The sequence below is a fragment of the Aristolochia californica genome, unplaced genomic scaffold (genome assembly GCF_029961685.1).
Source record: "Aristolochia californica isolate CCGP_79_NKW_82.1479 unplaced genomic scaffold, dmAriCali1.0.hap1 SCAF_9, whole genome shotgun sequence".
NCBI lineage: Eukaryota > Viridiplantae > Streptophyta > Magnoliopsida > Piperales > Aristolochiaceae > Aristolochia > Aristolochia californica.
In genome coordinates, this window is record NW_027182290.1 from 32,312,338 (window position 1) to 32,336,449 (window position 24,112).

At 38.5% G+C, this 24,112-nt stretch overlaps 3 protein-coding genes across 10 annotated transcripts; 2 read left to right on the top strand and 1 right to left on the bottom strand.

Annotated features, from left to right (window-relative positions):
- The first annotated feature begins 1,439 nt into the window (after positions 1–1,439).
- Positions 1,440–11,506, top strand: LOC137940982 (uncharacterized). 4 transcript variants are annotated; one of them, XM_068786144.1, is made up of 12 exons: positions 1,440–1,578; positions 1,914–1,980; positions 2,149–2,251; positions 2,751–2,942; positions 3,520–3,711; positions 4,332–4,461; positions 4,562–4,642; positions 4,741–4,928; positions 5,388–5,483; positions 5,600–5,693; positions 10,691–10,807; positions 11,196–11,506. In XM_068786144.1, the coding sequence occupies exons 4-12, from the start codon at positions 2,832–2,834 to the stop codon at positions 11,297–11,299; spliced, it is 1,113 nt and encodes a 370-aa protein (XP_068642245.1). In that variant the 5' UTR covers positions 1,440–1,578; positions 1,914–1,980; positions 2,149–2,251; positions 2,751–2,831; the 3' UTR covers positions 11,300–11,506. The 4 variants fall into 4 exon arrangements, with proteins under 4 accessions (XP_068642245.1, XP_068642246.1, XP_068642244.1 ...); XM_068786145.1 differs by having other exon boundaries at positions 2,152–2,258; XM_068786143.1 differs by having other exon boundaries at positions 2,152–2,251.
- A 2,630-nt stretch (positions 11,507–14,136) lies between these two features.
- On the top strand, positions 14,137–19,361 carry LOC137940119 (serine/threonine-protein kinase D6PKL2-like). 5 transcript variants are annotated; one of them, XM_068785045.1, is made up of 3 exons: positions 14,137–14,365; positions 15,706–16,750; positions 18,265–19,361. In XM_068785045.1, exons 2-3 carry the CDS (start codon positions 15,855–15,857, stop codon positions 19,145–19,147), a joined length of 1,779 nt encoding a protein of 592 aa, XP_068641146.1. In that variant the 5' UTR covers positions 14,137–14,365; positions 15,706–15,854; the 3' UTR covers positions 19,148–19,361. The 5 variants fall into 5 exon arrangements, with proteins under 5 accessions (XP_068641146.1, XP_068641150.1, XP_068641148.1 ...); XM_068785049.1 differs by having other exon boundaries at positions 14,137–14,296; XM_068785047.1 differs by lacking the exon at positions 14,137–14,365 and adding an exon at positions 14,424–14,545.
- Positions 19,362–19,903: 542 nt separating this feature from the next.
- On the bottom strand, positions 19,904–21,686 carry LOC137942123 (U-box domain-containing protein 33-like). Its single transcript, XM_068787808.1, has 4 exons — positions 21,326–21,686; positions 20,599–20,717; positions 20,383–20,498; positions 19,904–20,279 (listed from the first exon to the last, which is right to left on the bottom strand). Exons 1-4 carry the CDS (start codon positions 21,600–21,602, stop codon positions 20,075–20,077), a joined length of 717 nt encoding a protein of 238 aa, XP_068643909.1. The 5' UTR covers positions 21,603–21,686; the 3' UTR covers positions 19,904–20,074.
- Between the last annotated feature and the right edge of the window lie 2,426 nt (positions 21,687–24,112).

Genomic DNA, 24,112 nt, shown 5'->3' on the forward strand with positions numbered 1-24,112 from the left:
CACTGCTGAGGAAGATGAAGATGTTTAATTTTTCCTAAGTTAGGAAAAATTAAACTATCTTCATAAAAATCATTAATTTATAATTTTTATTTATAAAATAATTATTTTTATTTTACAATTACTATATTAAAATAGTGATTTAATAGTCATAATTAAAATATTGTTAAAATAAATATTTGATAAATTATTTTGGCATAATTATCCGATTGCTATAGTTAATTAAACCAATGGTTTTAAATTTTGTGATAATATATTATTAATTAATAATACATAAAATATATTATGTACAAATATATAGTGTGTTAAAGTTATGATTAGATCAATTTTTTCTCTTAAATTATTCATTTTTAGGTTAAAGTATATCATATGTTATTAATAAATTAATAACTTAACGTATTACTTTCGTTTTTTTATTTATAACGTTATTTATTTATTATTTGTAATTAATCATATACGTATTTCATTGGCTCATGTAATTACCATATTAATGCACAATAAAATTTCTAATTCAATTAATAAATATATTATTATATATTAAATAACTTATTCGTGTAGTAATAATGGTTGTTTTACCTAATTTGGGGTTTAAGGATTATGTTATAATTAAGTGCACTGTAAAGGTTTAGAGATTCTCTTATTTTTTATGTTTTTCTCACGTTGGGGCAATAACACTGGAAACTGTTTTCCAGTGCACATGAAGTCGTCAAAACTAACACCAAGTGCGAAAATGATCTTCGTGTACATAACTAACATGATCTTCATGTTGGACATAAACTTGAACTTGAAAAATCTATTTGACGGACTAACCCCCCCCCCCCCCCCCCCCCCAAGTCCCTAAAAAATTGTAAGGTAAGGAAGAAATTCAATTGTTTAACTACTCCACCTTTTACGCGACTCATGTTGTGCAACAAGACCTCCACCTCATAGGGGCCAAATCGATGTTAGTAGTTTCATTTCACACTAAAAGTGATCTAATATGTGATTTCGCATGTTCGACTCGTTTCAACACTTCTCTATTCATTTCCAATATTGAACGTGAAACACCATGAACAATAGGATGTTGAGGTCCAAAATTCAAAATGAATTTTCATATTTTTATAAAATTATAAAATTATTTTTAAATATTATTAAGTAATCATATAAATTGAGTAACTATTTTTTGTATCATTTAATTTAATAAATTGTAAATAGGTAAAGGAGTAAAATTACCCGAATCTGATAAACGGTAGAAACAAGCGGATAATTGGTTAATACCCTACGTCTATTGAGCACTATTTGCTACTAGAGAGGCTTCCCAACTCATTGTCTCAGTCCTCAACTCATTGGTTCGTTTACATCGAAAACTCGGCGGACTCGATCACTCACCGGGTCGGTGTCCAGGTAGGGTTTAGGGTTTAATACCCGTCCAGTCTCCTCGCCTTAAACATTGCACTAAAGCCTTCCTGCTGAAAAAAAAAATCTCCACACCCACAAAGCTTTCAACACTAGCTTTATCTTCTCTCTCTACTGGTATCGGGACCGAGAGAAACTTCTGCCTGGCCAAAGCAAAACCCTAAAGTTCTGATCTTTGAAGGCCTGGTATTCTTTTAGCCTTCTTTTTGGTTACCTTAGGCGATTTCAGCTATTGAGTTTTTGCATGATCTTGAGTCGTTTCTTTTGGGGATTTTATCATCGGGTCTTAACCGCATTGGATCTGTTTTCGGCTTTTGCATTCGTTTCCAAATCCGTTTTTTTTTGGGTACTTTTCGTCTTTTCCTTTTATTAATTTTCGCTGTCATATTTGATTATTGGGTTGGATGAAAAACGACATTTGATCAACCCTTTCATATCTTCCTCTCACGAGTTGAAGCTCCATATTGTTATTCTTTGGATGGTATTTACTTCTCCCTTATATGTTCGTAATTTTTATACAGATTGGTGGATGGTAATTTTTGGCTTTGGAACCTTTTTTTAAATTGGAAAGCTTGCATTTTGGTTCAGGTGAGCAAGAAATTTTCTCTCTTCTTGTTTTCTCTTTTTTTTCTTTAAGATTATTAACACGACTTTATTGATCAAGATAGAAGCCTCGATGGCTGTGACGAGTTATTAGTTCCTTTGGTTCTAAAATGCAGCATTTTTTATGTTGACGCTTTGATTCATTTGCTCCAGCAGAGTTTTCGATTCTTCGCTGGTTTCCTAGTTCCTGATCGCTGCACTGGGACTCTCTGCTGCGATTTATCTCGAGTTCTCGAACGCTCTTTGCTGTAAACAGGTAACAGGTGAAACAACCAAGAAATATTTTGTTACCTATTTTTGTTTCTCTTTTACTTACTTCGTTACCCATTTTGATTGAAACGGAATAAGCTATTCCGTTATCCGTTTGTTTACCCGAATGCCTGTTGATAATTGGGTAAACGGGTAAATAAATGAATAAAACAAAATATTTTTATAAAATTAGTACAAAAGTCAAAAGTATTCATACAAATAAGTAACATTAATAAAAACTAATAAGATCATTACATAGCAATTGGGCACTATTTGCTCCAACTCATGGTCTCCAGTCCTCGACCTCCTCTCCTTAGTTTACATAGAAAACTCGGCGGACTTGATCACTCACCGGGTCGGTGTCCAGGTAGGGTTTTATGACATTGATTTACGTTACATAAACTGCGGAATACCCGTCCAGTCTCCTCGCCGTAAACATTACAGTTAAGCCTTCCCGCTGAAAATAAAAAAATCTCTACACTCACTCCTGGCCGCTTCCTGTGAAGGTTAAGCCCCCACTGCTGTTTGCTGTTGTCCTGCTCTTGAAGCATACTGAACCGGAAAATCGAAGCTCCAACCGTGCAATAATGCGGCGCTCATCAGTTTTGGACATGCCAGATGTGCCTAAAGGTCAACTACCACCGCACCTCGAAGTTCAGAGGACTCGTGTTATCTGTACAGCCGACGCGCCATTACATGTGAGTTTTATTTGCTTCATCTGCTTTAATTTTCTTTTCCACTCTTCAGTATTTGTTTTGTTACTATTCCCTGTCCTCTTATCTCCTGAAATATTTGTATCTGCTTGAAAATCGATGTAGATTGTGAGTAATTACAAACATTTGTTTTTCATACTGGTATTTAGGTTTTTTTTGCTTCGGTTATAAGATGTCTTATTTTAGTCAAAAGCGAAACTGTACCCAACTTTGTCCAAACCGAGTCTCTAGCTGTAATTTACTGCTGCTTATAAAACGGGTATAAACCATGTAAAAAATACATCCGTGCAGCATACCATTGGACCTTTTCTGACTGCAAGTTAATATGAACAAGGGGGCTGAATTTTAGGTCATGTCAGCCTAAATGAGCAAGTTAATGTTGCTCACTGTTATTCTCAAAAAAAATTGTTCTGTACTTGTTCATGCTGAAACTACCATTTTGTTGGAGCTTTTGTGATTGTCTGCTTCCTAATTGGGCTGTCGTGTGATTTCGGTGCTCTGCTCCATTTCTTGATTTTTTTATAGTCGTCTTTTTTTTTACTAAACTTATTTGTGTTTTAAGGCAGAAAGTATTCAATACTCTGGAGCTTATGCATCAATGGGAGTGGACAATAGCTTACGTCTGGGCAACTTCTCCAATAATTTTAAGGTTGAAGTGGTTCGATTATCAGATGATGGGATGGAATTGGAATTTGACATGATTGGAATTGATGCTGCTCTAGCCAACGCATTTAGAAGGATCCTTATTGCCGAGGTATGTTCTTGAAAAGCCCACACGCGTTTACACATGTTTAAATTGCTTTACCTTGTTGTACGGCATCCTATGTGTGTGTCTCTTGTATATAATGTGTGTATGCATCTTAGGAATAGTTTTTCTATTTGTTTTTTATTTCAATTATATTGTTGATCTAGTTTCACACACACAAACTCACACAAGAGAGAAAATAAAGTGAGAAATTTTAAAGAAAACAGTTCAGTTTGATGAGCCAGTCCAGAGCAATAGGTCATTGACACACATGGGAGTTATTGCTATTAACATATGATAATCAATTGGTGGTTAAATGAGAAAATCGTGATGGTAAACACTGCATCTCTTGATCAAAGTGATAAACTGACTGAGAGCAGTTTTTGAAGGACTATCTTGAATATGGTTGGTTAATCAGAATAGAATGGCATACACGTCTATTTTGTTTGCTTGCCCCTGGATGCCTTGGTCACTTCCATGCTATTCTTGCAGTCGTTAGTCTCTTATACAAGATCTGCTCCTACTCTGTTATACTATGACGTGGATTAATTTCTATTTGATGGTTAATATGTATGTTCGATGCAACTTAAGCATATTTTTTATTTGTATTCATCTTTATTCCTCTGCAGATACCCACGATGGCAATTGAAAAGGTTCTCATTGCAAATAATACTTCTGTTGTCCAAGATGAGGTTTTGGCTCATAGGTTGGGCCTTATTCCTATCAAAGCAGATCCCAGGCTCTTTGAGAACTTTTCAGGTTGCTTGCATATCCCGTTGGTTGTAATATGATTCTTTCTTTTGTTTCTATTGCCTGTTATGTGCTAACCAGTTTTTTTTTATTTTATTTTTATTTATAGAAAATGATACTGCAAATGAAAAGAATACAATTGTCTTCAAGCTGCATGTGAGTTGTAAAAAGGGTGGACCTCGTGTAAAGGGTATGTGTTGTGTGCAATGAAATCTTGACCATATGAAGCTTCTCCTCACCTCTCCCTTTCAATTCTCGGTCAAGTTCTAACAATTTCACTTGTTGCAGTGTTGTCCAAAGATCTTAAATGGTTGCCAAATGGAAGTGAACTGCAACTGGAATCAACAAACCCATCTGCAAAACCTCAGACATACACAAAATTCAGTTGCAGCCAAGATTCAATGCCCGAGTTTTCTAACGACCCAATTGGCCCCAAAGATGAAGACATTATTCTTGCAAAGCTTGGACCAGGTCAGGTATATGAGAATATAGACAGAATGCATAACTAGTTAGACAGATGGTTCATCAAAATGGGGTGCCTATTGTAATTCTTTTTGTGACCAAAACTCTTTCTGTACACTTCTTTAAATGAAAGCAAAAGACAATGGAAAGTGTGGCTTGGTGTCACGGGCCAGTGACCAATTGATTAAACAAAAATGTTGTGAGGGTGGATCCTGATTTCTCATTGTTGTGTTATGATGGGCCTTTGCTTGTGTCTCCTGGTTCAAACTGAAATATGACTAGAAGTTCTGTAAGTGCTGTTCCAAAGTTTTCATGGATGTCTTTGTTTATTCGGGACCTTTATTATAAGTGGTTATTGCTTTCTCAGTGCACTGTTTCATTTGTCCTTATGCTGCTTTTCATCTGAAATCAAAACTGTTTAAAAGTGGAATCTGCAATGAGAACATACAGTAATCCATCTTTTCATCTGCCAGGAAATTGAACTTGAAGGACATGCAGTGAAAGGTGTTGGCAAAACACATGCCAAGTGGTCTCCAGTGGCCACAGCGTGGTACAGAATGCTCCCTGAGGTAATAAATTATTAATACAAATGTACCTTCCTTTGCTGTTGTTGTAAAACTACTGTAGTTTGAATTATTCCATCTTTTTCCATTGGACTGCATCTGGGAGATTTCATTTCTGGTAGGTTGTCTTATTGCAAGAAGTTGAGGATGAGAAAGCAGAGGAGCTTGTAAGGAAATGCCCAGTCAATGTTTTTGACATCGAAGATATTGGTGATGGTAATTGATCTTCCTTCATATGTTTTTCTTTATTATCTCTGAAAAGTGATATTCACACTTTCACTGATGCAAACGGGGGTTTGCAAGTTTGACAAGAAAAGAAAACAATCAAACCAAGGATTAGATTGGCATCCAAAGAAAGCAAAGAAAAACCCTTAGCGAAGGAAATTTCTTGGGTACAAGAAATGAGATAAAAGTGAGATGGACCAATAGTATAAACCAACCTTACAAGATTCTTCGATCAAAAGGAAAACCGGCCACAACAATCTGGTTTTAGTTTGTTGCAAACTTACTAAAATTGAGATCCAGAAAACTTGAAAAGCTCACATGCCAGAAAGCTTCTTAAAAAATGGGAGAAAACTATCCAAACTTTATTTCTCAAATCAAATTAACTATAGATGTGCTTCCCCACATCTTAAGTGATCTATTTGTTTGTTTTCAATGACAATGAGAAGATGTGATTCAATAAGTGAACCTATATTGAGAGTAACAGGGAAAATTCCAAATCCAAATCAAAATTAATCAAACAGGACAGTGGAATTTTACAGATCCTAATGCCACATGAGCCAGTCAACATATGACGCCCATGCCCATTATTAGACTCTAATTAAATAAGTTAACTAACAAACAAAAAGTTTCATTTTAATTGGACTTCTAATGAGCAAGTTATTGGCATTTTCCTTGATAGTGTTCAAAGCAGGAAATTTCCTTACGAGGTCAAGAAACTGCAGTTTCTAGTGGCCTTCCTTGCTTCAAATTCATGTAAAATTTCATGTCAAGCTTCTAAAAAGCCTTGTTGATGCCATAGAAAACTTTAACATAAAATAATTTTGATTTAGATGAAAATTCATCAAATTGGGATCACCTAATTTAAGACAACTGACAATCTTCATGAAGTCAACCTGTTGGTGGGATCTCACATAGATAAATATTAAGAAAAATCCTATAGTTAAACATTGACATCATGAAGTTGAGCCTGCTGTAGCCAACACAAGTACGTGTAAGTGCAGTTATTTGTCCAATCAAAGAAACTTAAAAGCAGTGATAATGGAGAGAAGTTCAATAACTCCATGAAGAATTTTCTAGAAGGCGATTCTAGTAGTAGATCCCAGCTTGGATGAAACACTGGGACCATGGGGAGTGCAGTTATTGCGTCAGGTTCTGTGGGAACCTGACCCGACCTGACCCCAAAAACATGGGAACTGGGTTGTGGTTTCACGTTGCAGGTCGGCAATGGGACAGGGAGAAAACCCTGGCTGGGTTTCGGGTAGGGCACAGGTTTCCCCAAACCCGACCTGTGGGGACAAGATTGAGGAAAAGAGGACTGACGCAGTACAGGGGTTTCCCACTTTTGTTTATTTTTTATTTATTTATTTATTTATTTATTTTTTTTTTGGGGGGGGGGGGGGGGGGGGTCAGGTTTCAAGGTCAGAGTCGGGGTTTCAAAATCTTGGAGTTCGGAACTAACCTTGTCTTCAAATTTGACTCTGCCTACCCCTCTAATAGAAGATAACACATTGCCAAGTGAAGAGTATGTGTGAAACTCTTTGGCTAACAAAAGGCAAGTTCAGCCCTAGAGATACCTCCTAGCACCCTCACCCACTCCAGCAGCCATCTTGGCAACCCCCATCCCTTCCCATGGAACAAATTAGTAAAAGTGTCAAGGATGGTGCTGAATGATTGAAGAATTAGAAACTCCACATCATTGGCTAGGGCAACCATCTGTTGGTAGGGGAAAGAGGCAACTAGTTTCCAGTGCTTTTTATTTACTGAGATAGACAGAGGAAGCCCTTTTTGGGAACTTTCCCAGGTCAGTACTGAGTAGAGAAGCCTTTCTATGAGCCCTCCAGGAGATGTGGATGATCTGCCGAGTATCCACAGGAGCCAAGGGACAGTAACTACAGATGTCCTAAAGAGGAACTGGCCAGTCTTTTGCAATTCTCAAAACTGGTCTTGGAATGAAGCAGGAAGACACGCCTGGATTCCAAACTTCCTCAGGATGGCAGCCCAGACTGAGACGCTGAAGGGACAATGAATTTGCAAGTGACCCACTGTTTCCTCAGATGAATGGCTGAACTTGCATAATGAATTGACTGTTGGGCACACCCATACTTCATTACAGGTGAAGATCTTCTTGTGCATGACTGACCAAACTTAAGCAATTTTCTTCATTGATTCGAATGGGATCTTCTCAGTCATGAACTCGTAGAGGTAGGCAGTGGGAAATAAGTCAGAATACTCAAGGGACTAGGCAATTGAGTCACTTCCCATCACTCTTAAGATATAATGAATCGATAGCTTGTAGAAGGGCTGCTGCATCTAAGGCCTCCTCATCGTTCAGAGCCCTCCTGAGTTGGAGGTTCCAGCTAGGATTGGATTTACATGCATCTCTTCTATCCTAGATAGAAACCCCCTTATTTCTCCCTATGTTCAAGAGTCTCGGAAATTGGTCTGTGAATGTTGAGCTTCTCCACCACTAGTCAGACCAGAAGCAGATTTCTTCTCCAGAATTAGCATGAAATTTGATGTGGGGAAAGATTTATTGGTTGCACTGGCTGATGGACCTCCAAAAGCAGGATGTTCTGTAGGATGGGGTGTCAGAGGTGATCCAGTCCTGAGGATGAAATCCATACTTGGAGTTCAGGACCTACCTCCACACAGTCTGTTACTGCTTCGAATCACCAGATCTATTTCATTAGGGCAATGCTCATTGACACATCTTCCCATTTCACTAGGGTGTAACAAAACTTTTTCGAGGCTTGCCACCATAAGAACTTCCATTGAATGACTTCCATTCTGTTAATTGCACTTGTTGGACAGGGGATTGGAGAGAGAACGAAATAATTCGGGATACCTGCTGATGTCGACTTTATCAGAGTTGATTTGCCTGCTAGAGAGAGCAATTCCTTTCCAAGAGGCTAATCTTTTCTCAATCCTTTGTGGGATGGTTTCACAGAGCTTCATCAGGGCAACCATAAAAGAAGGGGAGCCCCAGGTTTCTGGAAGGGAAACTCAAAGTTCTGCAACCCGACATGTTTGCAAACTGGTTAGACCTGCCAGTGATTGATATTGATGACTGACGACTCCCCTGAAGATTTGTGTGTTCACCTTTTGAACAGAAAAAGTTCGAAGCTGGAGAGGAGAATCTTCACGTTGATGACTTCCTCAATGGTGGACCCACAAAAAACAAAAAGTATCGTTAGCAAATTGAAGTAAGCAGACCTGAATTTGTCAGTTTGTGCAATCCATCTATGCCATAGCCTCTTGCCCACCGCAGAAGGAGATGTAAGCACTAAGTTAATCTATGCCATAGCCTCTTGCCCACCGCAGAAGAAACAGAATCTCATTGCTTATCATCAATGGCACCCCGACCTCCAGTAAGGAGGAACTTACAAATGATTTTATCAGATTCTATACCTAACTATACAGTGAAGAGAGGATTAGAAGACCCTTCCTGAAAGTCTGCAGCTAAAGGGCTTGGCAGAAGAAGTTGTGAGCAGCTTTGATGCACGCTTCTCCATGGAAGAAGTAGAGGAGGCCATAAACCAACTCCAAATGATAAAGCTGTAGGATCTGATGGCTGTACTTCTGAATTCTATCAAGGCTAGCTGCAGCTATCCAAAATGGACATGCTTAATGAGTTCTATGAACTATAGCAAGAAGTATGGGGTCCTCATTCACTGCCTTAATGCTAAAGAAGGATGGAGCAATGAAGCTTGCTGAGTTCAGGTCAAATAATCTCATCTCAAGTCACTACAAGCTAATTGCTGGAGTCCTAGCAACCCAACTATAGCAATCCCTTGCTTTTGATCTCCACAACAACTTGTCAATTTTTTTGAAAGGAAGAAAATACTAGACTCAATACTCCCAGTTCGTGAGCTTATGCACCATGCTTAAAAAAAGAGTGGCAAAAGGGGGCTAGTTCTGAAATTAGACCTTGAGAAGGCCTTTGATAGAGTCAACTGTCATTTCCTCTCAAAGTGAAGAACTCCATTTTATGAAGTCCCCCATAATTAGTAACCCATCATACTCTAATAGGGAACTCGATAATAGTAACCCTCGGCCCTCTCTTAGAGATTCAGATACCTACGGGATGAGATTTGTGACTGTTGGTTTCTAGAGCCAACACATTAACACAAGAGATCTCAAGGGAAGGAGAAAAGAGTGGAACTCTAGCTCTTGGAAGAGAGGAGAGAAGAAACCAAGGGAGAGAAAGTAGAAGAAAAGAGAGAGAGGTTTATGGACGAATTTGAGCCAAGAAGAAGAGGCTTGAATGCTCTACCCCATGCTTTGAGGCTATATTTATAGTTGTGGGGAGGTGTTTACAATGACTATAATGCCCTTAAAGTTACATGCTTCAAAAGGAAAAAAAGGTAAGAGGATATACACCAGTTTGCATAATTACAATTCTATACCATCTTTATTAAAGTTTTCTTTATTTACTAGCCATGCCATTGCTACATACGTGGGTGTCTTTTAACATTGATCTTTCCTGTTCAAGAGAGATTGCTTTGAAGCATATTCCTAGATCAACAAGCTCCCTCTTGGATAAACTAGCTAAAGGAGTTTGTAGAGAAATTCTTGCAACCGATTCTTCCATTCCCCTATGTTCTTTGGGGAATCCCATGTTATCTTATGTTGTACATCACTAGACTTTAAAAAAAAACAAACACTTAGAAAGATAAGTTTTAGATTCCCAATGCTTATGGAGGGAGGAAGAAGAGAACTTGCAGTTTGGTATTTTCCATTGATGCCCTAAAGTTTAGAATTGGTTTTTCTACTTGTGTTCCAAACCTTGGTAGCTTCCAGTACGTGGCTGAAATGGATACCATTCCATGTTGATTCTCTGCAGCTACGGACTTTTTTTTTGTTGCGTTACAAAGTTCTACGAGTTGTTTATTGTGCTACTTCTCGCTCGCTCAAATGTGATTTTAAATTTTACTCTAATTCGTAGTTTCTTCTTCCTGACAAAGTTCCTAATAATTTTTCCTATGCAGGTCATAAGAAGGCAATTGCGGCACGACCTAGGACCTGCACACTCTGCAGAGAATGTGTTAGTGGTGGAGGATGGGATAAATTTGTGGAGCTAAGACGTGTCAGAGATCATTTCATATGTAAGTACAGTATTACTAGATCCAAGTGATTAACCCACTGAAAATCATTTTCTCCAGCTATCCAGTAAGTAAATGTTTTTTTTGTGAATATCTGAATGACAGATAGATTGGTGGGATTAATAAGCATGATATAGCTTACTTCCCATGCATAGAAAATGGTCTGCCAACTTGGGAATCTTTGGCTGATGGCTCTTCAAGATTATGGGGAGTGATGAGAATTGATGGAAAATGAATCTTTAGGACCACCCAAATGATTTTGCTTTCTTTGTCATGGATTATATTGTATATCTAGCTCATTGCAACTGCAATTTTCTATGGTATTTGTGTTCTGAAGGTTGATACTTCAGTTTGATTCTTGGGCTGATGTTTTTTCTATTTCAAATGGCAGTTACTATCGAATCAACTGGAGCATTGCCACCCGAACTTTTGTTCACTGAAGCAGTGAAAATCTTGGAAGAAAAGTGTGAACGCATCCTTGCTGAACTGTCATAATAGTACGTAGGAAGAAAGTAGGAGAGCGGAAAAAAGGGAACTAAATTAATATGGTCCTGTAACGTGTCATTTGCAATCTTGCCTATTTATTCAATAGCTTACAATGTACGGTATCTGATGCATCTACTGTGTTACAGTTCCTATTGTAACGTTTCATGCATAGAGGAAACTGTGAATACAAATTGGTATACAAACTGTGAAACCCGGTTGTGGCTCAAAATCTATGCAGACGAAGCTGTAGACGTTTTCTTTCATTAAAGTAAATTGCATTAACGAAAGGGAATAAAGAGGAAGAACTAAGAAGATCACAGTGATGAGGAGTGTTTGGCATCTGTCTCCTAGCCGCTCCCTCAGAAAGTGAAAGGACACTGACTGATCTCTGAAAGTGCCAAACAGTTAACCCATCAATTTCGGAGAGCAAAAGATGCAGGGTTTGACCGCAATATCAAAAGAACTTATTACTCTAAACGCGTGAAATATTTCAGTTAAGATCTCTCTGCACCTTCCAAACTTTTGAACAGTTTTTTCCTTAATTCTCTGAAGACCCTGTAGCTTCAGACAGCGGCAGCCGAATTCTCGATATTCAAACCTCTGCTCCCGCTTCAGACGAATCAGACTGCAAGACACTGTGAGAAATGTTTAATCCATCCGCGGGAATAAAAGTGGTCTTCGGTTGGTTTTTTTGTTTTTTTTTCCCGAAGATTTATAATCTGGGTTCGTGTCGTCCAAAACTGCTTTTGAAGCTGGCATGCGAGGTGCAGTCCTCGTAGGCATAAATTTAGCAGGAAGCGCGTCAGTCCAAAAGCATCTGCCTCGGGCATCTTCTCTCCCAGACCTTATTAAAATTCCACCACAAGAGAAAGGCTCACGTTCAATGAAAGTTCCAACTCTCCTCGGTCAAGGCCGTGCGATCCCACAGCTTATCGTATCGGGTACCGCATTTAATATCTATAGATCACGAACGATATGCCCGATACGGCCTGTGAATGATTCAAATTCCACGATTTAAAGCCTAAAAAGGCTGAAGGTTTGCCCTGATTGAGGGAACCGCGAGGAAGCCGATACGCGTAAAGAATACAGTCCGATACGGGCGGATAAACCATTAAAAGAACCGGATTTGTGATCCTCGGGTTTGATGGACAGATTCAAATCTGTAGGTACGAACTGTTTTATAAGCGAGACCTTGGGTCCACATTCTGTACAGTTGGGATTTGATTAAATCGCAGAAGTTATAACACATGCAAGTGGGGTCCATCTTATGTACTTCTCTGGTACCCTTAATCTCACAGGACCACTCTCTCTTTTCGAGCTGGTGGGCCCCAGTCAAAAAAGGTCAGATCGTTCTTGGCCAACGTCTTTTGTGAGAGAGAGAAAGAGAAAGAGAGGGGGGGTAGGGGTAGGTGCCCTTTACCCCAAGGGTTAGGTGGCATGCCTAAAACTAATTAAATAGAAGTGTGATTGGGTTGGACTTTGGAGGAATGCATGCCCTCCATGTAACCCATGTTCTCCCCTTTTTTGACCTTTTGTTGTAGGGGTGTCCTTGGAAGACGTGGAAGCACATCAAATCTTGTAACCTTTTCAACTAAATCCTAACTTTTGATCCTTTTGTTTATATTTTTTCTGTATTTTATTATTTTTTAGGTATTTCGGTTTTATTTATTTTTCCCATAAAATCAGGTAAATAAAATAAAATAACCTATATAATTATATAAAAAAATTATAATAATACCATTACATAATTCGAGCAAATGGGTAAATAAGTATATAATAAAAATAACCTATATAATTACATAAAAATTATAATAATACCCTTATATGAATATAGAATAGGTATTATTCAATTCCATTCTATTTAATAAACGGTAATCCGGTAATCGAAATATAATCATCCTATTTAAAAACAAGTAAAATTTTTATTCAATTTTATTAATAAAAAAATCGAATAATTAAATAAAACTGATCTTGATCCCAGATGAAAATGAGGGTTAAGTGCCGTTAATTAAGGGAATTCTGAATAATGTTGGGTAGACATAAGGATGACACGTATGGAGCATGTGGGGACTGGTATGTTATATCTACAAGGTTAAATGGGCCAGATGATGGCTTACCATGTGACCCCAATCCCTTGAGGAACAAACAAACACCATTAAAGGGTCACAATTAAGAGCCTTAACGAAAGGGACCCACAACAGTCTCTAGACCAGCCTCAACTACCAATCTTCTTCAAAACCCATTTGGTGAAACAATACTAAACACGCAATAAATAAAATCACCCATTTCAATTCCTCACCAAAACTGGCACAGAAAGAGTGGAGAAATCGAACAGTTTCTCCAGTCTTAATCACCATTGCCGTGCGTTTAACTCATTAAAAGTGATCTCGCATGCCACAATTTTTTCAGTTTGCGATGTTTTTAGTTTGTTTGATGTTTTGAATGAGCAGACTGAAATTTACTCTAAGGAAGCTACGGGAACTGGGTTTTGCAGTGGAAAGGGGAGTAAAGAAGGTAATTTGGCTGTAGTTGTGAATGGGGAGAGAAAACAAGGGTAGTAAAGCTGGGTTTCTTGCCGAGAGCGATGGAGAAACTGGGTATTTTATTTTGAGTTGAAAATGGAGTATAGGGTATCTGATGCCATATTCCATGGAAATGTAAGGGTATCCACTCCAAGCAGTCGAGCAGAGCACATTATCCGAGACTCAATGTAAGGATTCAAATTCAGGAGGGGCAGTTATGGCAATCTGGAAGTTGCCAAGGAGCTGTTCGAGAAAATGCCTAATAAAAAATATATATAGGGGGTAGACACTGGACAGAGAAAGAGACCATGTGTTGATGCAGACCCAATGGATTGGGGACCAAAAATGTCAAGAAAATAATTGAATGGGAAAAGCTAAGCTTTAGCTTTGACCCCTCTTCTTCACATAATCATCCACACCCACAAAGCTTTCAACACTAGCTTTTTCTTCTCTCACTACTGGTATCGGGACTGAGAGAAACTTGGTACAGTGATACTCTTTTCCCTCTGCCTGGCCAAAGCAAAACCCTAAAGTTCTGATCTTTGAAGGCCTGGTATTCTTTTAGCCTTCTTTTTGGTTACTTTAGGCGATTTCAGCCATTGAGTTTTTGCATGATCTTGAGTCGTTTCTTTTGGGGATTTTATCATCTGGGTCTTAACCGGATTGGATCTGTTTTCGGATACCGGTTGAGATCTGACCGCCTTTGCATTCGTTTCCAAATCCGGTTTTTTGGGTACTTTTCGTCTTTTCCTTTTATTAATTTTCGCTGTCATATTTGATTATTGGGTTGGATGAAAAACGACATTTGATCAACCCTTTCATGTCCTCTTCTCTCGAGTTGAAGCTCCATATTGTTATTCTTTGGATGGTATTTGCTTCTCCCTTGTATGTTCGTAAAAATATGCATTTTTATACAGATTGGTGGATAGTAATTTTTGTCTTTGGAACCTTTTTTAAATTGGAAAGCTTGCATTTTGGTTCAGGTGAGCAAGAAATTTTCTCTCTTCTTGTCTTCTCTTTTTTTTCTTTAAGATTATTAATACGACTTTATTGATGAAGATAGAAGCCTCGATGGAGAAGATGGATGTGACGAGTTATTAGTTCCTTTGGTTCTAAAATGCGGCATTTTTTATGTTGACGCTTTGATTTCTACATGTATTAATTCATTTGCTCCAGCAGAGTTTTCGATTCTTCGCTGGTTTCTTAGTTCCTGATCGCTGCACGGGGACGCTCTTCGCTGCGATCTATCTTGAGTTCTCGAACGCTCTTTGCTGTGATTCACATGTCTTGTTTTCCAAAGTTCAGTGCTTGTTGTTTTTTCGTTAGTGGATCTTTTGAGATTTTACTTGGTCGGTTGATACTTTACCGGATTAGTTTGTTTATGTATATTACACTTTGATCTAGCTGGGTGCTACAGTTTTCTTTACTTCGACGAAATATTCATTGGATGGGAATTCTCGTGGGGTTTCCTGTGGACACCTTGTGGTGAAGGTTGATTAATTAGAAGATTATTTGAAATAAACATTCGTTCTCCCCAAAGAATTATTTAGAATTGCTCTGTTTTATTGTCTCTACATAAGTATTACATTTTGATCGAATTCAGCAGAAGTGGTTGTGCTTGATATGCATTTGTGAAAAAAACTGCAGTTTACTGAATTGTTGGATGTTATTGTTGTTTGGTCTCTGCTGGCCCTTTGACAGTTGCTTTGATAATTACCTTTTCATACTACTTCCTCGCGGGATCACATTTTCTTATCAGACTGTTTAATCAGTAAATCTTTTGTAATTTAACTCCAAACTATTAGTGTGGTTATACATTCCTTCTCATTTATTCTTTTTTCAGATCTAGACATTGTGATTATTTTAATCAGGCATGTCATGATTTTGTTGCAGGTAAAAGGTCAGCCTGAACTTTTAGCAATGGAGGATGAGAACTTCAGTACTATGTGTGTTATTGGATTTGTACTTCATAGATTTGAAACGAGGGACTGACTAATGGGTGTGGTAGATTCAATTTATCCGAGTAAGCTAGACTGTAATCAATGGCATCAAAGATAAGTGCTAAATCTTTGTCAGAGCCGAATTTGAAACCTACTGTCAGCCAGAATATAGAGAAAAATACTCGTAAGCCTTCACCATTGCAACCAAAGAATTTGTCAAAGTCAACTGGAGCTAACATTTCAGGTGTTGAAGCTCCTCTTCAGAAGATCTTTTTATCTGGTAAGACTAATCAAAAAGGTGCCAGTCTTGAGCCTAGCATACTGGAAACTCCAATAGATGCTGTTGAACAACTTCAAATAACTGGATCATCAGAAGGCAGTGTTGATCAAGACAAAAAAATATCAGAACAAAGTAGTGTGAAAGACAGCTCTGCTTCTGCTAAAGTTAGTGATGGCACCAGCAGTTTCAGTAAAACCAGTGGAAGTGCAAAAATCAGTGATCGAATAGATTTTGTGGAGAGTGGAAAAAGCAGTATATGTAGGGGCAGTACAAGTAGTGATGTGAGTGACGAAAGCACATGTAGCAGCATAAGTAGCAGTATTAATAAGCCTCATAAAGCAAATGATTCAAGATGGGAGGCCATCCAAGCAGTACGGGCACGAGATGGGGTTTTGGGCTTGAGCCATTTTAGGTTGCTTAAGAGACTGGGTTGTGGGGATATTGGGAGTGTATATCTATCAGAGTTGAGTGGAACCAAGTCTTATTTTGCAATGAAAGTCATGGATAAGGGATCTCTTGCTAGCCGAAAAAAGCTACTGAGAGCTCAGACAGAAAGAGAAATATTGCAATCACTGGACCATCCTTTCCTTCCATCTTTGTACACCCACTTTGAGACTGATAAGTTCTCTTGTTTGGTAATGGAGTTTTGTCCTGGAGGTGATTTGCATACTTTACGTCAGAGGCAACCAGGAAAGCATTTTACTGAGCAGGCTGTGAAGTACGATCCTCCATTCTCTTCCTCAACTTACATGCGTCGCTTTTTTTATTTTTAAGTAGTCTTGCTCTCACATGTAGCTTATGATGACTTGGTTGGACATCCATTGTTAATATATCTTGTTCCTCACTTGTGGTTCTTATTGGGAGGCTATCTTGCTCTCTGATATAGTTCTTGGTGACTGCATATTATTTCTGCAGTGAACACAAAAAAAAAAAAAATGCAATGAAATTTTCAGCCACAATTGTCTGTGATGTCAATTTACTTGGCCACTTTTAGAAGATCTTTTGCACCTAAGAGTACTTTTAGTTAAGAAATGCTCCTTGGATTCCCTTTTTTCATCAAACATGTTATCATGAAGTGACATTTTGTTTTTCTCTAGTTGCTCCTATTCTCTTCCTCCCAGGACTAGAGGAACTTTTAACCTGTTAATTGTCCAGATGTTCGATGTTGTCCAAGACCATCTGAACAGGAAATCTTTCTTAGGAGACCATTTAATTGCTTTTTATGAGTCAATTTATTCTCCATGTGAAATGATGGTTGGACTTTTCATTTTTGAATGGTTTTATTGATTGCTTGACTGAAGTAGGGAGAGATTAGAAGAAAATGCAAGCATTCTCTGTGGTAGAAAAATAATAAGACTGTTGAAGAAACTATCTGTGGCAGTATTTTACTGAATGTTTGTTAATTTTCTTGCACACCTATGTTTAAAGATAATCATGCTTTTGGTAAAACTTCACCATTTGAGAAATAGATATTGAAGATGGGTTTTTAATACCTTAAAGACTACAGACTATGGGCCATAAGGACTCCTGCCTATCTCAATCAATGAAAAGAGAGAATTTTACTCTTGACTCTAACAACAGAGGTAGTTTCCCATGAAAGGGGCTAGGCCCATGAAATCTGCTCAGTCAGAGCGCAACCAACTGTCCTTGCGTTCTGTGTTAACTCTGTTTTTATGATGAATCTGCTCTTAACAAAAGTATATTAAATACTCTTTTCATGACAATGAACTGCTCATCTGGGTAGTGACCTACATAAGAATCTTGAGGCTATTACCTGAGTAGTGATTAGGAAGTAATCACTTTCTCCTGGAGGAGAATCTTTTTGGATTATCTTCAAGTAGCCAAACTAGTGGAAATGAAAAAGAAGAGGCTTTACATTGTCTCAATATTAAAGTAGTGTTAAGGACATGGTGATAACTGTTAGTAGGGTGTCTTTCATCACGGAGTACTGCATGCTGCAGCAATCATGTGTAAGTCGTTTACCACAAAATAGAGGGATTGCGAAGAAACGGTTATGGAATATACAGCTGGTCCACATAATGTTTACTTTTGGAAGTGTACAGCTGGTCCACATAATGTTTACTTTTGGAAGTGTTTAGCCGTAGTTGGCTGACTGTTTCAATTAAATGTTGAATTTTGGTGTTGATCCCTCTTTTGCATGCTTGGAATGAGTTCTATCTTGAAATCTTTTGTCTAACCTTCTTGTGACCGTTCATTGTTTCCAATATGTAGGTTTTATGTGGCAGAGGTTCTCTTGGCGCTCGAGTACCTTCACATGCTTGGAATTGTTTACCGTGACCTCAAGCCTGAAAATGTCCTTGTTAGGGAGGATGGTCATATCATGTTATCCGACTTTGATCTTTCCCTCCGCTGTGCTGTCAGTCCTACACTTGTGAAATCGTCATCCATTGAATCGGACCCTTTTCGCAAGAACCCTGTCTATTGTGTTCAGCCAGCTTGCATTGAACCTTCATGCATTCAACCGTCATGTGTTGCCCCGACCACATGCTTTTCTCCACGTCTCTTCTCTAGCAAATCCAAGAAGGACAGAAAACCTAAGAACGAGATAGGAAACCAGGTAAGCCCGTTACCTGAGTTGATTGCAGAGCCAACTGGTGCCCGTTCAATGTCATTTGTTGGCACCCATGAGTATCTGGCACCTGAAATCATCAAAGGTGATGGCCACGGGAGTGCAGTAGACTGGTGGACTTTTGGGATTTTCCTCTACGAGCTCTTGTTTGGCAAGACCCCATTCAAAGGGTCAGGGAACCGGGCTACACTGTTTAATGTGGTTGGTCAGCCTCTTAGGTTCCCAGACTCCCCTGTTGTGAGCTTTCCTGCAAGGGACCTTATCAAGGGGCTTCTAGTGAAGGAACCTCAGCATAGATTGGCCTTCAAGCGTGGAGCAACTGAGATAAAGCAGCATCCTTTCTTTGAAGGTGTAAATTGGGCTCTGATACGTTGTGCAACCCCGCCGGAGATTCCAAAGCCGGTTGAGATTGAGAAGGTCCCTGCACCTCCGACTTCAATGAATGAAAAGCCAGCTGCTGCTGCTGCTGCTGCAGCAGCAGAGCACAAAGGTTCAGACAACTACCTAGAATTTGATTTCTTTTAATGATTTCATAAACTGATGCAATTTGTTGTATTTGAGGTGGAAGAAGAGGTGTAGTGAGAGACGATTCTGAAAATTCAGGGTGGTGGATAATGATGCTAGGTTCAATAGATGTTTTCTTTGTTGTTTGTTCCCTGTTCTTAAACAAGTGGTAATGAGATGTCTTGAACATTGTATTGCTGAAGTGTATGCTGAAATGTTTTATTCTTCTACACAATCATTTGAAGGATCTGATCTCACTGATAACCGTACATTATCTTTTGTAAAGATAATACGAAGAAACACAAGAAGCCAAAGATGGCCTCATTTGCCCACTCTAAATGATGGGGTCAACAACCAAACCGGAGGCCTTGAGGCTATAACTGAAGCTTGCACATCATCATGACTTTTCCTGGTACAGAACTGATGTGATCCAACCAATTGGGTTTACAAAGGAGAAAATGTTGTTCGCCTGCTTCGACTTCCTTGGGACAACTGGTAACCGAAGTTGCATCTTGTTCATGAAAGCTTCTCTGTGTAAGACTCACGTCGACCAAGTTTAATAATGACTTCGACGCAACACCTTTGAAGCTCGCTCTCTTGAACAAACACTGTAAAAGCTTATTATAAGGCATTCAAATGCCTAATAAAAAAAGCATATGCGGTGAGCGTGGATCGAACACGCGACCTTCAGATCTTCTCCCAACTGAGCTATCCCCGCAGTTGATGTTGAAATCAGCTGAATATCATGTCTTAGTGTGTAGCAAAGGACTGTGAACAACTTTTTTGTACAAACTCGTTTTCGAATATCAACCCTATGGCTAACGATGAACCAACCATTCACCTTGTGTAATTACAGTAGAAAAGCACAACAGCTCCATAGCATCAATAACTATGCTATATCCTACAAAGAACAGTTACAGCTTACAACTGCCAATGGCTTCATCCAGTTTAACTTGGTTGAAAATTAAAGCAGGTGCAGTATGTCGAGTTCTTCTCCTTTTCCTCCAAACTCGAGCTACTACAATCAGCCGATGAGGGAGACGAAACAATCTCTCCACTCACTTCTTCCCCATGGCATATGATCTTAACCTCGCAAGACTCCGGTGCATTCTTCTGTATTTGCTCCGCCGTCCCATTTCCTTCCTTCAATTTCCTGTACATGCTCAACAGAAGAGGAGAATCCGTAATTGGGTTAGACTCTGTTGAAACAAGCGCAAAAGCTGTACACTAGAATGAAATGAATGCCACTGGTTTACCTGGAACTGGGTTTAGTGGTACCCAGAACTAGCTTTCGTACGTTGAGAATGGGAATGAGGTCGAGGATGGCTTTCGAATTATTGTCACTCTCTATGAGGATGGTGTCTACATTCACCTGTAAGGTTGAGATACAGGTTTGGTTTCCATCATAGGTATAAATTCCAAATGTGGGTTTCCAACTCCAGTTGAAAAGAGACTTAAATAGAATTTCCCACCTGGGATGCAGAACAAAGGTTGAGAAATTTCTGTAACATGGCAGTTCTCTTCTGTCTCTGTTCGTTCATGTAAACTTCCACCTGCTCTGCTCTAACTTGGTTCTTCGGAAACTTTCCCACTTTATCCGACGAAGAAGGAAACAAGTTTAAACAGTGAAAAACGAATAATTATAATCTAGAACAGTACTTTTTTGCTCATAAAAAACGAGAGGCTGCTGACAAAGTAGTATTCGCAAAATTAAGAGGCAAAGGTTGAGCGACAGTGTTTTATTGAAGTTAGTTTTGTCTATTATAATACATAAAAAATTAAAGCCGCTGCCTGGCTTCTCGGTTGTCAAATTTTCTGTCTGTGCTTTATGAAGCAATTCATCTCTCGAAACGAAAAAATCATCGTCCATGTTGTCGTCTGGGTAAATGGTTAACAGGATTCAGACAGAGAGAAGAAGGCAACGTCTTAAATTTGTCCACTAACCCGAAGTAAATATTTAAACGAACTCATTACCGAATCAAAAGTGTAAATTTTGTCCCTACGATTTGAATTATTCCTTAATATCTAGACCAAATTGGAGCAAGACAACAGCACGATCTAGTGCTAATGTAGCTTCTGATGCTGTAAGGGCGGTGATCTATTTAGCTTCGTTACTTGATTACGCTGACCATTGAAGAACTTCCAGATTCAAGAACTAGATACATGAAGAGAAGTTTGGGAGTGAGATCAATGACTTACATGGAGTAGGTATGCGATGGACTTCAGGAAAAATATGAATGAGATAGACGGAGGAGGTAGGTTTCGCTACGTGCTTCAGAGCCCACATGAGTGCGGCGACGCTAGAACCGTCGTCCCCAACTGCGACATACACATCCTCTGCAATTTCCTCCTCGATCGGCGGAAGCCGACGCTGGATCGACCCCTCCTCTATCTCGTTTTCTCCGCTCCAATGAGAAAACCAATGACGATTTTTAGCGTCGTCCACATCGTCCTGCAATGGAAAAATCTCGCCCATTCTCCGGCAACTCACTGACGAAGAAAGATCCGCCGCGAGACTGATCGCAGAAATTGCCGCTGTCTCTGCCTCCACTCCGCTGAGATATTTTTAATACAGCCAAAGGAGCACGGAGACTGAGTTTTTGGCTTTTAGCATATTCAGTTTGACTTTTCAAATACTTTAAAAAAAATACTAGAATCTATTTTCTGAATCGCCACCGTCCACGTGGCATAATGAATCCCTTCCACTAATTCAGTCTCCGTCGAAAACAAGTTTCAAGCCAGCATTTGAGGCGTTGATTAAATAAGGCAACTACAGATTTTTGTGTACTTGTTTTGAATTATTCATGAATTTCGGAAATTTAGATACCAAGGTATATTCGATTTCACCGTTTACTATCCGAACACGATAAGTATTTTTATTCAGTATTTTCTAAAATATTTGTATAAATTATAAGCACGCAAGAATATTATTAGGGCATCTTAGACTATTTGGAATATTATATAGAGCAATAATGTGTATTTCTTACATTACATTTTATTGCATACATCTAAATCTCATGTATTGTATTACGATCGATAAATTTGATACGTGATAAATATTTTTATTCAGTATTTTTTTAATATTTGTATGAATTATAAGCACGTAAGAATATTATTAGGGCATCTTGTGCTATTTTGAATAATTTCCCGACGTAAACGATAATGGTATATCGAGCAATACGGTGTACTTCTTACATTACATTTTACATTTTATTGCATGCAACTAAATCTCATATATTGTATTACAATCGATAAATTTGATACGTGATAAGTATTTTTATTCAGTATTTTTTTAAATATTTGTATGAATTATAAGCACACAAGAATATTATTAGGGTGTCTTGTGTTATTTGGAATAATTTCCCGACGTAAACGATAATGGTATATCGAGCAATACGGTGTACTTCTTTCAATACATTTTACATTTTATTGCATGCATCTAAATCTCATGTATTGTATTACAATCGATAAATTTGATACGTGATGAGTATTTTTATTCAGTATTTTTTTAAATATTTGTATGAATTATAAGCACGCAAGAATATTATTAGGGCTAATTGTGTTATTTGGAATAATTTCCCGACATAAACGATAATGGTATATTGAGCAATACGGTGTACTTCTTACATTACATTTTACATTTTATTGCATGCATCTAAATCTCATGTATTGTATTACAATCGATAAATTTGATACTTGATAAGTATTTTTATTCAGTATTTTCTTAAATATTTGTATGAATTATAAGCACGCAAGAATATTATTAGGGTATATTGTGTTATTTAGAATAATTTCCTGATGTAAACAATAATGGTATATCAAGCAATAGGGTATACTTCTTACATTACATTTTATTGCATGTATCTAAAATTTGTGAGAGTGGTTCTCTCCACTCTTGTGAAGGGGTAGTTTTCCCGTTCAATATGAATGAAAATATTGAAAATTTTGTTTTAAAGCAAATAACAAGTAATCCATAATATGAAATTAAAAGAAACAAAACGAGAGAGAAAAAATCGTTCGACCTTTTTGATCGTTCCAGACGTGACACCTGTGTTTTTTCAGAAAATTACAACAATAAATCAATCGCGTCAAGGCGTCAACCTTGGATTTGAAAGGTGGCCACGACCTCCACGTTTCCACGCGTTTAGAAATAGTAAATTAGGGTTCTTTCAAAATCGAGATAACTTGAACCGAACCAAGCGTGAGCAGACTTCGAGTTACTTGTGAACCGGCTCAATTCGATGCAAAACCGACCCGTAACCTGAAACGTCTTCTTTGCTTATCTTTGCGTGTACTCCGAGACACCATGGCGGGGCCAGACAGCGCGAGTCTCCGATCCGACGGGTTTGGCACGCAGGCAATTCCCCTGTCCTCTTCCAAAAACTTTTAGGAATTTCCTACAAATACGAGGCGATTATGAATTTCTTAACTACAGAGCTGACAGAGAATTGTTGCCTGGAGCAGAGAATCCCTGAGAGTTGAATCACACAGCAGCCCCACACGTCTGTTTTCGTTGAATGCCTCATCAAATGCTGGAGACCCATTACAACCACTTGTCCAGACAACATAAAGTTGAAATTATTCATACAAATTATAGTCTAGGATGCTACGCGGAGGCAGGAAGCATACTGTCGTTTACGATTTTGGTTTCGCTTCCTGATTAGATGGAGTTTTCCAGATGATCCGCGCGTACCGGGATGAGTTGACTATTTTTGTCGCAATGTTAGGCAGATTTCAATTGAGAAAGAGAAACCCAGTTTGAGTTAAGAAATTCTTTTATTTGCCTTTTTTGGAAGCCTTTCCTTGACGGGAAACAAATCCTGTGTGGCGATGTCTAATAGCTTGCCGTTTCTGCTAAAACTTTAATGGGGTTTTGAATTGAAAATCATGGTAGGCTGCCGGCGTCACTGCGTCAGAGCCAAAAAAAAGCAGAAGAAATTTGGACCTTCAAACAATTCAAAGGTCATCGTCGAAAAAGGACACTGA